General features: G+C 36.1%; 1 protein-coding gene across 1 annotated transcript in view; it reads left to right on the forward strand.

Moving 5' to 3' along the window:
• The window catches only part of ANKRD31 (ankyrin repeat domain 31), a 148,545-nt gene that overhangs the window by 34,388 nt on the left and 100,230 nt on the right, over positions 1-13,927 (forward strand). The window contains exons 7-10 of the mRNA XM_032335946.1: positions 5,839-5,874; positions 6,435-7,091; positions 9,106-9,374; positions 11,499-11,608. Of these exons, the coding sequence (XP_032191837.1) occupies positions 5,839-5,874; positions 6,435-7,091; positions 9,106-9,374; positions 11,499-11,608 (1,072 nt within the window). The remainder of the gene's footprint in view (positions 1-5,838; positions 5,875-6,434; positions 7,092-9,105; positions 9,375-11,498; positions 11,609-13,927) is intronic.

The following is a 13,927-nucleotide window of genomic DNA, read 5'->3' on the forward strand; positions in this document are numbered from 1 at the left end:
TTGCTTGCAGAAGAATGAAACTGGACTACTTTCTTAAACCACACACAAAAATAAACTGAAAATTAGGAACCTAAATGTGATGGCTGAGTAATATTCTATTGTATATTTGCAAGAAATGGATGGAACTAGAGGGTATTATGCTAGGTGAAATAAGTCAATCAGAGGAAGACAATTATCGTATTATTTCACTCATATGTAGAATTTAAGAAACACAACAGAGGAGGTTAGAGGAAAGGAGGGAAAAATAAAACAAGATAAAACTAGTGAGGGAGACAAACCATAAGAGACTTTTTTTTTTTTTTTTTTTTTTGACAGAGATCACAAGTAGGCAGAGAGGCAGGCAGAGAGAGAGGAAAGGAAGCAGGCTCCCTGCTGAGCAGAGGCCCCGATGCAGGGCTTGATCCCAGGACCCTGGGATAATGTCCTGAGCCGAAGGCAGAGGCTTTAACCCACTGAGCCACTCAGGCGCCCCCCATAAGAGACTTTTAATCATAGGAAACAAACTAGCGGTTGCTGGAGGGGAGGTAGGTCAGGGGATGAGGTAACTGGGTAGTGGGCATTAAGGAAGGCACATGATGTAATGAGCATTGGGTGTTATATGGAACTGCTGAATCACTGAACTCTACCTCTCAAATTGATAATACACTATATGTTAATTAACTGATTTTAAATTAAAGAAGTGTTTTCTTATGAGCTGTTCAAATAAAAGGACAATGAAATTCTATTTGTAAAAATAATGAAGTCTATTTTTTCCAATGTAAGTATTGTTACCCTGGACTTTTGTTCACATTCATTTGTGTGATAAGTGCTTCTCCATTCCTTCACTTTCTTTTCATTTTTTTTCCCTACACTTTCAATCTGCATGTGTCTTTAGGTCTGAAACAAGTCTCTTGTAGGCAGGATAGAGACGGGTCTAGTTTTTTTTATCCATTCTGACACCCTCTGTTTTTTGATAAATGTTTTAGTCTGTTTACATTCAAAGTAATTATCAATAGATATGTATTTATTTCCATTTTGTTATTGTTTTATGGTTGCTTTTATAGTTCTTTGTTCCTTCTCTTGCTCTCTTCTCTCGCCATTAATCGGCTTTCCTTAGTGATATACTTGGATTCCTTTCTCTTTATTTTTTATATATGTATCACTGGTTTTTGATTTGTGGTTACCATTATGTTTGTATATAATATCTTCTTTATACAGCAGTCTGTATTAAGTTGATGGTTGCTTAAGCTTGAACCCATTCTTTATTCCTCTCCCCACGTATTTTAGGTATACGGTGTCATACTTTACATCTTTCTATTTTGTGAGTCCCTTGACTGATTTTTACAGATACACTTATTTTTACTGTGTGTGTGCTCCCTACTTTGTTTCCTTCTCTTTATGGTCTTTTGTTTCCACTGAGAGTCCCCTTTAACATTTCTTGTAGGGCTGGTTTAGTGGTGATAAAAATCCTTTAACCTTTGTTTGTCTGGAAAACTCTTATCTCTCCTTTTCTGAATGATAGCCTTGCTGTATAGGGTATTCTTGGCTGTAGGTTTTTTTCCTTTCCACACTTTGACTATATATCATGCCGCTCTCTTCTGGCCTGCTGAAAAATCAGCTGATAGTCTTAAGGGGTTTCCCGTGTTTGTAACTGTTTTCTCTTGCTGCTTTTAAAATTCTTTATCACTACTTTTTGCTATTTTAATTACTTTATGTCTTGGTGTGTACCTCCTTGGGTTGATTTTGTTGGCAGATGTCTGGGCCTTCTGAATCTGGATTTCTTTTCCTTTCCTAGATTCAGGAAGCTTTCAGCTATTATTTGTTCAAGTAAATTTTCTGCCCCCATTTCTTGCTCTTCTCCTTCCAGGATTCCTATAATATGAGTGTTATTATGCTTGATAGTGTTGCCAAGTCCCCTAAATCTGTTTTCATTTTGTATTTTTTTTCTCTTACCTTGTGTCTTGATTCTTTCCATTACTCTATCCTCCAGGTCACAGATCTGTTCTTCTGCTTCCTGTAGTCTACTGTTTATTCCATTAAGTGTATTTTTAATTTCAGTGAAGTTCTTAATCTCTGATTGAGTCTTCTTTATGTTTTCTTTGTCTCTGTTAAGGGTCTTACTGAGGTCCTCCACTCATTTCTCTGTGAGTATCTTTATGACCATTATTTAAATTCTCTCTCAGGTACATTACTTCCTGTTTCATTTAGCTCTCTTTCTGTGATTTTTTTCTTTTTCTTTCATTTGAGACACATTCTTGTGTCTCCTCATTTTGTCCAGCTCTCTGCATCTGTTTCTCTTGTTAGGAAGATCAGCTACATCTCCTGCTCTTAAAATCAGTGGCTTTACGAAGAAGAGTTCCTGTAGTGTCCTGCAGTGTAGCATTCTCCAGAACCTGGTCCGTCAGGGGCGTCTTCTGTGTGTGTTGTGTGCACCTTGCTATTGTGGCAGAGCCACCTTTTTCTTCAGTCCAGTTGTGTGCAACAGTGCTCCTTATCTGTTGTGGGCACTATTTGGTCCCTCTATTGTTAGTGTTTGGAGCCGCCCTGGGGTGGACAATTGAGTCAGACCAGACATTTTCCAGAGAGACAGTATCACCAAACTGCATAGCACTTTGTCTGTGTTGTCCCCTTAGAGGTTTTTCTTAGTGGGCAGTGCCTGCGGTTAGACCAGCAGTCTGCTCCTAGCCCACTGCCGGGGCTGCATTCAGACTGGTATATGTGGTTTGTCTTTTCTTCTCCCTGGGGCAAGAGTCACTTTGGAGTGGTGCTGGCCCCTGTTGGGGCTGCTCGTGCACTTGAAGTCTTTTTGTGCCTTTTTGGATGGGCTCTGGCAGAGAGCTTTTGGGAGGGGGTGGATCCACAAAATCTGTAGGAGCAGGAGGTATGTTGCTAGCAAGTTAGGTAGGAAGTGTCTGCATCCCACTGGTTCCTGCGCGTGGCCATGTATTTAGACTGGGGCATAGACAGGGTGTGAAATGGCACCTGCCATCCAGCTCCTTTGTTTCTAGAGAAGTCTCCCAAGGATCTCTGTACCTCTAGCACATGCTCTGAGATGAATAAACAGATTTCCCTCCCTACTCCACAAGTGTTTTATCAGCTGCTGCTTCTGTGGTATATCTCTGCAGGTTGTTTTTTGTGCTCTCTTTAAACAAGGACTGTTTCCTCTCACCCTCCTGGCCAAGCTCGCTGATTTTTAAAGTTCTAGGGTTTAAGTCCAACTGGTTGTAAGAACTTATGAAATTTGACCCCTTTGGTTTTCAAAGCCAAATGTTATGGGAATTTGTCTTTCCCAGCAGTCTTCCCCTCAGTGTGATAGTGTGTTTGTCTCCTATTTCTCTCCACATGGAGTTTCTCCCTCCCAGGGAGGGTCCTGCAGGTCTTTTTAGCTCCCCACTGCATCTCTGGCCTTCCTATCCTCTTCATTGTGTCCTCTTCTCTTTATTTAGCTATGAGTTTGTTCTTCCAGTCATTGGGTCATTTTCTGAATTATTTATACCGGTGTTGAATCTGTGGGATAAGGTGAGCTTAGGGTCCCTCTACTCTACCACCTTCCTTAGAATGTACCTTGATCTGTGTTTCATATCCAGTATTATTAGTCTCTTATTGTGTATCTAGAAGAGAAGTATATAACTTATTATCAAACTAATCGTGGAGATGATGTAGCAAAAATGCCTTCTGTTGGTTTGTCTGTTACCACAGTTCATTTACTGTTTCCTGCTAGATACTGCTTTCCCATCCTCCAGATGTTATTCAGTAACCACATATTGAGTGCTTCTTTTGGTTTTGCTTTCTCCTTGGTGCTGTGGGGAATTAGAGGAATTTAAGACTGACTCTGCCCACAACAGACTCAAAACAGTCCAGGATCTCCCCAAGTCAACCTTACCATACCTATACCTGTACCTTCTTTTATCTCAGGTATACCTTATACATTACTACTTCCATGCCTTTGTTCAAGTCAGGAGCCAAAAAGCAAGGGAAAGAACATAAAATATGGAACCAGAAAGTGTGTGTTTCAGGGGCAAGTATGTCCATTTTCATGTGTAAAATACCAATTGAAATACCTATTTCACAGGATTATTGTGAGAACTGAGAACAGTGATAGTTCATGGTGTCTGGCACCTACTTGGTACTTAATATGTATCTTCCCTTCTTCAACTCCTTCACAAATCTTTAATTTCTGGTTCAAGTCCTTTTTCCTTTATGGATCTATCTCAGATGACTCTGGTGATCTTGACCAAGGTTAATTGCTCCCTCTTTAATGTTCATTATTCACTGACTATATCAGTATTTCTTGATCACTTGCATCCTATGACATTAATAGATCTTCTGAGAAAAAGGGTCTTTGTGAACAAAGAAGTTTGGAGATTACTCTATCTTAAAGTTTCCTCAGAGGTTTTTTTTTTTTTTTTAAGATTTTATTTATTTGGCAGAGAGAGATCACAAGTAGGCAGAGAGGCAGGCAGAGAGAGAGGAGGAAGCAGGCTCCCCGCTGAGCAGAGAGCCTGATTCGGGGCTGGATCCCAGGACCCTGAGATCATGACCTGAGCCGAAGGTAGAGGCTTAACCCACTGAGCCACCCAGGCGCCCTTCCTCAGAGATTTTAATGCACATGTTCTGAGAAGTTTTGTGGTAAAAAAACCTTGTTACCTTTGTTTAACCAGGCATTTTTCTAGCAATTGTTAAAACCCTCCACTGCTTGCTGTCTGTCCCCCGCCCTACCCCCCCGGCCACCAGAAAACCATAACACACTGGCATCTTTTGTTTATGCCATTCATTTGACTTTATACAGTGTTTCTGATACTATTTATACATATTTAATGTCTTACGTACTTATATATTCAGTCTTTATTTAGAAATTAAGTTCCTTTAAGGCAGAATCCAATGTATATACTTTATTACATATATGGCCTTGAATTTAGTAGATTAAAGTTCTACAAATAGGAGGACTATGACATAAAGAATGGATAGAATTTGGTTCTTGATTTTTTCCCTAGATTTCTTTTATCTTTCTGAGCAAATTATGTTTTACATTACTAATAAATATATCTTCTTAAGCTCTGTATGCTATACATAGAGAAGATAAATGGTGACGGGTATGGAAAGAAGGGGGAGAGTAAAATGGTTTTCCCTTCTCTTACTTAAATCAGAATACCAGAGAGCTTACAGATTACAGTGCATTCTTTGAGAATGGTGTGTCAATGGAAGATGGATTTGATGTTTAGAAATCGCCAAAAATTATTGAAACCCACTCTATTATTTAAGGTCAAGCAAATTAACAGGTTTTTAAAAAAAATATTTTATTTATTTATTGGAAAGAGAGAGCATGCACATATGTGAACAAGTAGGAGAAAAGGCAGAGGGAGAGAATATCCAAGCAGACTCTACTGAGCACAGACCCAGTGCAGGGCTTGATCTTAGGACCCATGAGATCAGAACCTGAGCTGAAAACCAAGAGTTGGACACTTAACAACCTGAGCCACCCAGGTGCCCAGCACATTAACAGTTTTTAATGGTAAAAAAAAATGTCCAATGTCTTCAATGTCCAATGTCTTTAATTTTAATTGATACTTTTGAATGGCTTGTAAATGGTTTTTGAAAGCAGTTTCAGAAAAGAGAGTCTAATAATATTTTGAGCATTGGGAAAATTTAGAAGAAGAGGTATATATAACCTATTAAGATGATGTCTTTGAAAAGTCATAGTCATTTATAAATGTAAGTTTTGTGTTACCTGTTTAAATTAACTGTAATGCAGAACCATTGATTTATAGCTAAGGCTTGTAATACTTACATAGAGTTGTATCTTTATTTTTCTTCTTTTCCCCCTCTGATCTTCTTTCCTTTGGTCTTTTTACTTCACAGTTACATAGTGATACAGAGATGGGGAACAAAAAGAAGGTGAAACTATACCAATTTTATTCTTGATTAATGATTTTTATAAAATTCAGTAGTGATTTTCCTTCCTTCCTTCCTTTCGCTGTGCACCCAGTGTCGAGTCCAGCATGGGGCTTGAACTTATGAACCTGAGATCAAGTGTCAGATGCTTAACTGAGCCACACAGGCACCCCAAGAGCGATTTTAGGCAAGGGAGAATTTTACAGTCATTACCTGCAATGAAGTTTTGAGATTAGCTACTAATCTAACTATTCATGTCATCTCTGCCTCTTCTCTTTGCACAAATAATTTAAACTTAGTTGAATAGATAATTGGTATCGCTAATATGACCCAGCCAATTTTGCTCTTGGTCCACTGTGAATGTTTAGCCATGTCTTCAGAATCATTAGTAATTTGGTACAGGAAATTAGTAAAGAGATTTTTTTTTTTTTATGGAAGGGGAAGAAAATTGATAAAACTCTTTAGTGGTAATTTACCAAGATGATAAACTAGAAAACTATGAAGTTTTAATTTTAATTTTTAGCATATGCTATAATGATGGAATTTCTATTTGGAATATGCAGGAACTAAGCACAGGCAGAAATGCTCCTGAAATTAGCTTTCTGTCTGGTACTACTGCTGAAGTATCTGATGTGGTGGCTGTAAAGGAGAAGCTGTTAGTAGAGCCAGAGATCTTAGCAGGACCAAGTAAGTTTTCTAAATCTGGAAAGGAAGCCACATTGACCATGAATTCTGAAGAAACCAAGGATGAAGAAAGTTCTCTTAAAACATTTGTTTCTGCCTTAGAAAGGTTACTCACATCACCAGAAATGGCTCAGGAAGAAAGACTGTTTGAAGTAATGAGTGATTTTGAACCTAAAGAGTTGGACGTCTCATTGAGCAACTCTCCAAGTTCCATATCAGTATCCTTGACATGTTCCAAAGATTTCCTAGAAAATACAAAGGATGATGCCTTGCCAGCTGAGTTGTTAGCAGCCATAAACACATCATCAGAAGGCAACGTGGGACCCATCTGTCACAGAAAAGGGGGAGGCAGCAGTCTCAGTGCTGGAAATGAATATTCAGGAGTGGAGCCCAAGATGTCTCAGACCAGTGAAGATTGTACACAAATAACAGAGGTGAATTTTGAGTCTCTTTGTTCTGCTCCACCCTTTGAACAAGATTCCAAGTCAGGGGAGCTGCAGGACAAGCATTTTTCACTGCAGCATGTAATTGCAACTGTGAGTCTCTGATTTTGCCTTTTCTAGTGACTTTTGCCAAGTCTTCATTGCCCATATACTTTATCTTAAATTCAGATCTTCTTCCCAAATTTCAACACCCAAAAGATGCTTTTTCAGTTTGAAGCTGATCTTTCTAGAGATTCCAGGGTAGAGTTTTCAAGGGATTTAAATGTTGAAGTAGTTAAGTTTCTCATCAAAGACCTGAGACTTATTATTAGATTGCTTGTGTATAGGAAGGAAATAATTATCTACCAGAGTTTTTTCCTGTTAGCTCACAGAATTGCTATGCCTACCTAGTGTAGAGTAGAGATGAGATACCCCACATTAATTTCTAGTTGAGGATAGAGTATATGTGGTTGGGCTTCCAGGAGAAGGAGAAGTTATGCCTGGCTTCAGCAGAATTTTGCAATCTACATCTGAGGCTACTGTCAGGTAGCAAAGTTCCTGAGGTTTAGAATTCCTGCAGTATTATGCCTGGAGACCCTGCAGTGGGCTACCACTAGCCAAGTCTCTTTTTTATGTTGACAGTTTTTTTTTTCTTTTTAAAGGAGTCTTATTTTTTTTTCCCTGACTATAATAGTAATACACCCTCATTATTAAAAAAAAATCAAACATTAAAGCAATATACATAATAATACAATTTTTGAAAGTGTCCCCCACAATTCCATATTTCAGAGTTAATCACTATTAACAGTTTGGCTTATCTGTCTCTAATTTTTTCTATGCATATTATATGTAAGTTTATTCTGTATAAGTGAGACCATATTATACATAATACTTTGCAACTTTTTAAAATATTTTTTATGAAAGTATAGTTGACATTTTGCAGCTTTTTAAAATTTGATTATACATCTTGGTTATCTATGTCAGTGAATGTAGCATACTAAAATCTTTTTACTTGCTGAATACTATTCCACTATGTGGATATTTTGTGTGTGGGTGTACATATAATATATAAATATAATTTATTTAACTAATTCACTAATGATAGTCATTTTAATTTTTTATCTCTTCTCTTTTTTTTTTCTTTTGGCTATTACCAGACTACTTTTATGAACATTCTTGGGACAATTTGAATAACACGTTACTAAGTTCATGTTGTAAAATACATACCTGGCATAATACTGCATGCAATTCTCATAGAAAACATCTCAAAACAAACAAAATAAAACTTTTAAAAAATCCAGAAAAAATACCTAATAATCATGGGGATAGGGCATGAAGAATGAATTAAACATTCCAGTATCCTAATCTGAAAAGAGGTACTATAAGTAAAATGTAAGAGATTATAACTGATGGGTATTAATAGAGTGAGCATGAATTTAGCAAGTGTTCGAAAAAAGAAACCCTTTTAAAAGTAAAAAAGAGATTGAGAGCAAATTAAATACCCTTTTATTCAACCATAATAAAAATACAGAATTTGGTACACTAAAAAGCTTTGCAAGCTGTATATATAAATGGGCTCTAGAAAGGTTTACATGATATGTGTAAAAATACATGTATCTTCATGAAAGTTAAATCTATAATGGATTATTAAGGGAAAGTTAGAGTCATTCGTGATTTACTGATAACCTTTTAAAATCAATATAATGGGGGTTATATACAATTTTGTTCCACAAAATACGAACTTCCTACTGTAAAACAATAACCACTGGGCTGAGTAGAACATTGCTCTGGTCTAGTATGACATTTTTACTCTTTTTATATGTCATTTTTTGCTGCCTGTTTCCTGTGAAGTTAAAGCATCCAGAGTAACCTTAGTTTTGCCCTTGAATTTTAAGGATGAATATTGATAGGAATAATTTTTACTTATGCTCTTCTTATCTTAGACTTTTAAATCCGCTTTGGCTTTTATTATATTATTACATTTTCATTATGTGGTCTGTGAATTTTTGTACTTTCATATTATAAGAGGCATTTTTTTATAATCAAAGAACAAGATAAAACTTAATTTCTTCTCATTTTAAATTTTTTGCATTGCTAAAGTTTTTTGTGTATTTTCATCTTATTACAGACTCTAGAAGATCCAAACTTTGGGCTGCAAACTTTGGTTCATCAAAATGTCACCTCATGTGATCCACTGCATAATAAAGGAAATTCAAATTCAGTGGAAAATAAATCTGGCCAGGATACTCCATGTGTGTTAAGGAGATCGTCCAGACTAAAAGCAAGCAGAGATGCAAAGCACACAGATGACTTGTATAATATGCCAGAAAAGATTTTACCAAAGATTCTTGTCAGTGAGGATCAAATAAGTAATATCTCTTCAACTAAGAATTTCAGGTATACTCCCAAATTACATCTTTCTCTTTAGATATGCTACAGACCTTATAGATAATTCTATGCTTGGGACACGAGAGTCAATGCACTGTTACCCCTAAGTGAAGAGCTTTGTTTTTCAGTGTTGTTGCCTTATTTACTGTACAGTTAATTTTTTTAACCCAGAAAACTCTTCTACTTTTTTATTTTTTTTAAAGAAGACAGAGTTAAGAGAGATTTGTTGAATTTCAACCTAATTCTAATTTCCATTCTTTCTTTTTTAAATTAAGTTTGATTAGCATCCATCATCACACAGTTACAGAATTTTCTTTTCTTGTCATGAGAATTTCTAAGATTTACTCCCTCCATGACTTCCAACTATGCAGTACAGTAATACCATGTATGTTCTATCCCCAGGACTTCTCTTATAGGTGGAAGTTTGTACGTTTTAATCACTTTCACTTATTTCACTCACTCCCCACCTCTCTGCTTCTGGACACCATCAATCTGTTCTCTGTATCTATGAGTTTAGGTTGTTTTGTTTGAGATGCCACTTACAAGATCATATAGTTTTTGTCTTTCTTTGTCTGACTTATTTCACTTAGCATAATTCCCTTTAGATCCTTCCACATTGTCACAAATAGCAGGATTTCCTTTTCTATGGCTAAATAATAATGTATTATGTGTGTATGTGTATGTATGTATATGTACACACAATAATCTATTGTATGTGTATGTATGTATATGTGTGTGTGTGTGTGTGTGTATACACCACTTTTCTTTATCCATTTATCCATCAATGGATACTTAAGTTGTTTCCATGTCTTGGCTATCGTAAATAAAGCTGCAGTGGACACAGGTGCAGATATCTTTTCAAGATAGTAATTTTATTTCCTTTGGCTAAATATCCAGAAGTAGAAATGCTGTGTCATATGGTAGTTCTATTTTTGGTTTTGTGAGGATCTTTTATCCTGTTTTCCATAGTGTCCTCACCAGTTTACAATGCACAGGGGTTCTTTTTTCTTCACATCCTCAGCAACACTTGTTCTTTCCTGTGTTTTTAATGATAGCCATTTTAACATGTATGAGGTGATACCTTACTGTGGTTTTTATTTGCATTTTCCGGATGATTAGTGATGTTGAGCACCTTTTCATGCACCTGTTGGCCATTTGAGCAAATGTCATTTTAGTTCCTCTTCCATATTTGAATTGGATTGTTTGCTTAATTTGTTATTGAGTTTTATGAGTTCCTTATATATTTTGAATATTAACCCCTTATCAGGTATATGATTTGCAAATATTTTCTCCCATTCAGTAGGCTGCCTTTTAATTTTATTGATGGTGTTCTTTTCCATGCAGAAACTTTTTAGTTTGATTAGCCCTGGTTTTTCATTCTTGCTTTTTTGTTGCCTTTGCTTCTGGTGCCAAAGCCAAAAAATGATTGTCCAGACCAACGTCAAGGTGCCTACCCCCTGTGTTTTGTTTCTATGAGTTTTATGATTTCAGGTCTTACAATGAAGTCTTTAACTCATTTTGAATTGATTTTTGTGTGTTATGTAAGATTGAGGCCCAATCTCATTGTTTTACATGTGGCTATCCAGTTTCCCAAACATCATTTATTAAAAAGATTGTCCTTTCTTCATTGTATATTTTTGGCTCCTTTATTGTAAGTTTAATAGCCATCTATACATAGGTTTATTTTCTGACTCTACAGTATTCCATTCAGCTATGTGTCTGTTTTTATTCCAGTATTTTGCAGTTTTTGATCAGTGTAATCCCACATGGCAAGTCCCGTTTTCTTGAAAGAGCCTATCGCTTTGTCCCTAGAAGGTGAATAGATAGTGGCATGGCAGTTTAGAGAATGAGCAAGAGACTCACAATACTTGTAAAGGTGACTGCTCCTACAGGAAAGAAACCCCAGGGTGGCACAAAGAAAAAGCTAGAAACCACCAAAATCGGCATGCTTGTCACAGAATTACCTGCAGTTTACTCAGGAGCCATCTCCATATTTTAAAGTGCCATGCTCTTTGATAGCAACTCAGTGAAATACCTTTCAGTTTTAAAAACTCGGTAAAAATTTAATATGATTCTCTATGGATGGTTGTAGAAAGCATGATAGTAATTTTAAAAACACATTTCTTTTTCAAGAATGCAGGATCCTGCTTTAATGATTAAAGGTAAAGGGAGGAATATGCATTCAACCAGACTCAAAAGTGGAGAACAGATGCAGAGAAACAAAAAACTTGCTGGAAAAAGTGGTGAGGCATATTTGATTTCTTTTTTTTTAATTAAGTAACTTACAGACATAGAATTCTGGTACTGAAAAGGAGTTAGAGATTATCTATCTCGACTTTCTCATTTTACTGATGAGGAAGTTCATAGAGGTTGAAGATTTTTCCCAGCATTGCACAGCTCATTGGTTAACTAGGACTTGGTCATGAACTACTGGCTTATTAGCTGGTATTTTTTCTATACTTCTATTTGGAGAGAAAAGTTACAGAACCCTTTTCAAATTTAGATATGTGATCTATTTGTGGTGTGACCAACGTAGCATAAGGCTTTGAGAAATCATACTAAGAGGAATAGAGGAAAAGATAAGGCAAAATTACTATTATTCTTTGGTGTTATTTCTCTGTTCCTGTAAAACCCCAAAGAATAACCTAAGAAACTATGAGAAACCATAAGACTGTAGAAAGACTGGTTAAGATATAATAAGGGGGGGGGGGCACCTGGGTGACCCAGTGGGTTAAAGCCTCTGCCTTCGGCTCAGGTCATGATCTCGGAGTCCTGGGATCGAGCCCCACATTGAGCTCTCTGCTCAGCGGGGAGCCTGCTTCCTCCTCTCTCTCTCTCTCTCTGCCTGCCCTTCCGCCTACTTGCGATCTCTGTGTGTCAAATAAATAAATAAAATCTTAAAAAGAAAAGATACAATAAGGGTACAATTGGCAAAATTAAAATATGCACTGTAGGTTAAATAATAAGATATCATTGTTAAATTTCCTAAATTTAATAATAATTTGGTTATTTAAGAGAATGTCCTTGTTTTTGGAAAATACACACTTAAGTATTAGTGAGTAAAGGGGAAGGGTGTGTTTAAGTTATTATTTATATTTATGTCTGTGTGCATGCATGTATTTATATGAAAAGGGAGATAGAATGATATAAACAGTTAGAAGAATACTAATAATGGGTGAATCTTTTGTTCTCTTTTTATAACTTTTTTGTAAGTCTGAAGTTTTTTCCAGATAAAATATTTTAAAAATTCAGTGAACTGAAACAAGACATAAATATCTTTCATACATGTAAGTATTGCCCAGTTAGAAAAATATAGAAGAAAGTCCCATTTATAATAACTATAATGAAGAGAAAATACCTGCTCTACACCTAATAAGAAATGTGCCTTGCCTATAAGAAAAGAGTTGAAGATTCCACTGAGGGACTTTAAAAAAAAAGAGAGAGACTTGAATAAATAGAAAGAAGAATCTTACTCTTGACCATAAATATTCATGTAAGAAATTTATCTCCCTAATTGAAATTACTCTATAAATGTGTGAGAGCTCAATCAAAAACAGATTTTTGTTTATTTGCTAATTGTTTTGTTTTGTTTTGCTTTATAAAGCTGGAGATTAATTATGAGAATGTTATAAAATGATACTAAACATGAAAGACTAGCCTAGAAAATTCTGAAAAATAAAAGCACAGGGAGACTGGAGAGACAAGAACCTGCTGTACATAATATGAAAGCAATTAGAAAGCCATATAGATTAAAATAATTGGGTACAGGCACAGGAATAGACAAATAAATTGATGAAACAGAATTGAGTTTAAATGTAGAAGCCTGATACAGTGTGAATTTGGGGGAAGGTATATAATAAAGATGGCATCTCAAATTGGTAGCAAAAAAAGGACCAAGCAGTAAATAGTAAAAACATAAACAAATTTTGGATGGATATCTATAACATTCCATATACTAAATTTAATTCCATTTTGGCCAAAGACTAACTGAAAAAAAAATACTAGAAGAAAACATAAATGGGGATGCCTGGGTGGCTCAGTTGGTTGGACGACTGCCTTCGGCTCAGGTCATGATCCCGGAGTCCCGGGATCGAGTCCCGCATCAGGCTCCCAGCTCCATGGGGAGTCTGCTTCGCTCTCTGACCTTCTCCTCGCTCATGCTCTCTCTCACTGTTTCTCTCTCAAATAAATAAATAAAATCTTTAAAAAAAAAAAAAAAAGAAAAGAAAACATAAATGATTTATATTTGTAATCTCTGAGGAGGAAAAACCTTCTTAAAGAGTGACAAACCCAGAAGCCAGGAGAGAAAAGAATGATAAAATTGACTACACATATTTTTAAAAAGATTGCATGGAAAATACCCTAAAGAAAATCAAACATTGAACACAGAAGAAATATTAATAACACATAGCAGGGGTTAATTGCATTAACATGCACAGAGCTCTTAGAAAACAATAAAGATAGAGAAAAAGGAGTAGGGAACACGAACAAGCAGTTCACAGGGGAAAAAATATACATATATATAAATAACTTATATATAATATAAGCACCTAGTTGGCTCA

The sequence above is a fragment of the Mustela erminea genome, chromosome 3 (assembly GCF_009829155.1).
Source record: "Mustela erminea isolate mMusErm1 chromosome 3, mMusErm1.Pri, whole genome shotgun sequence".
NCBI lineage: Eukaryota > Metazoa > Chordata > Mammalia > Carnivora > Mustelidae > Mustela > Mustela erminea.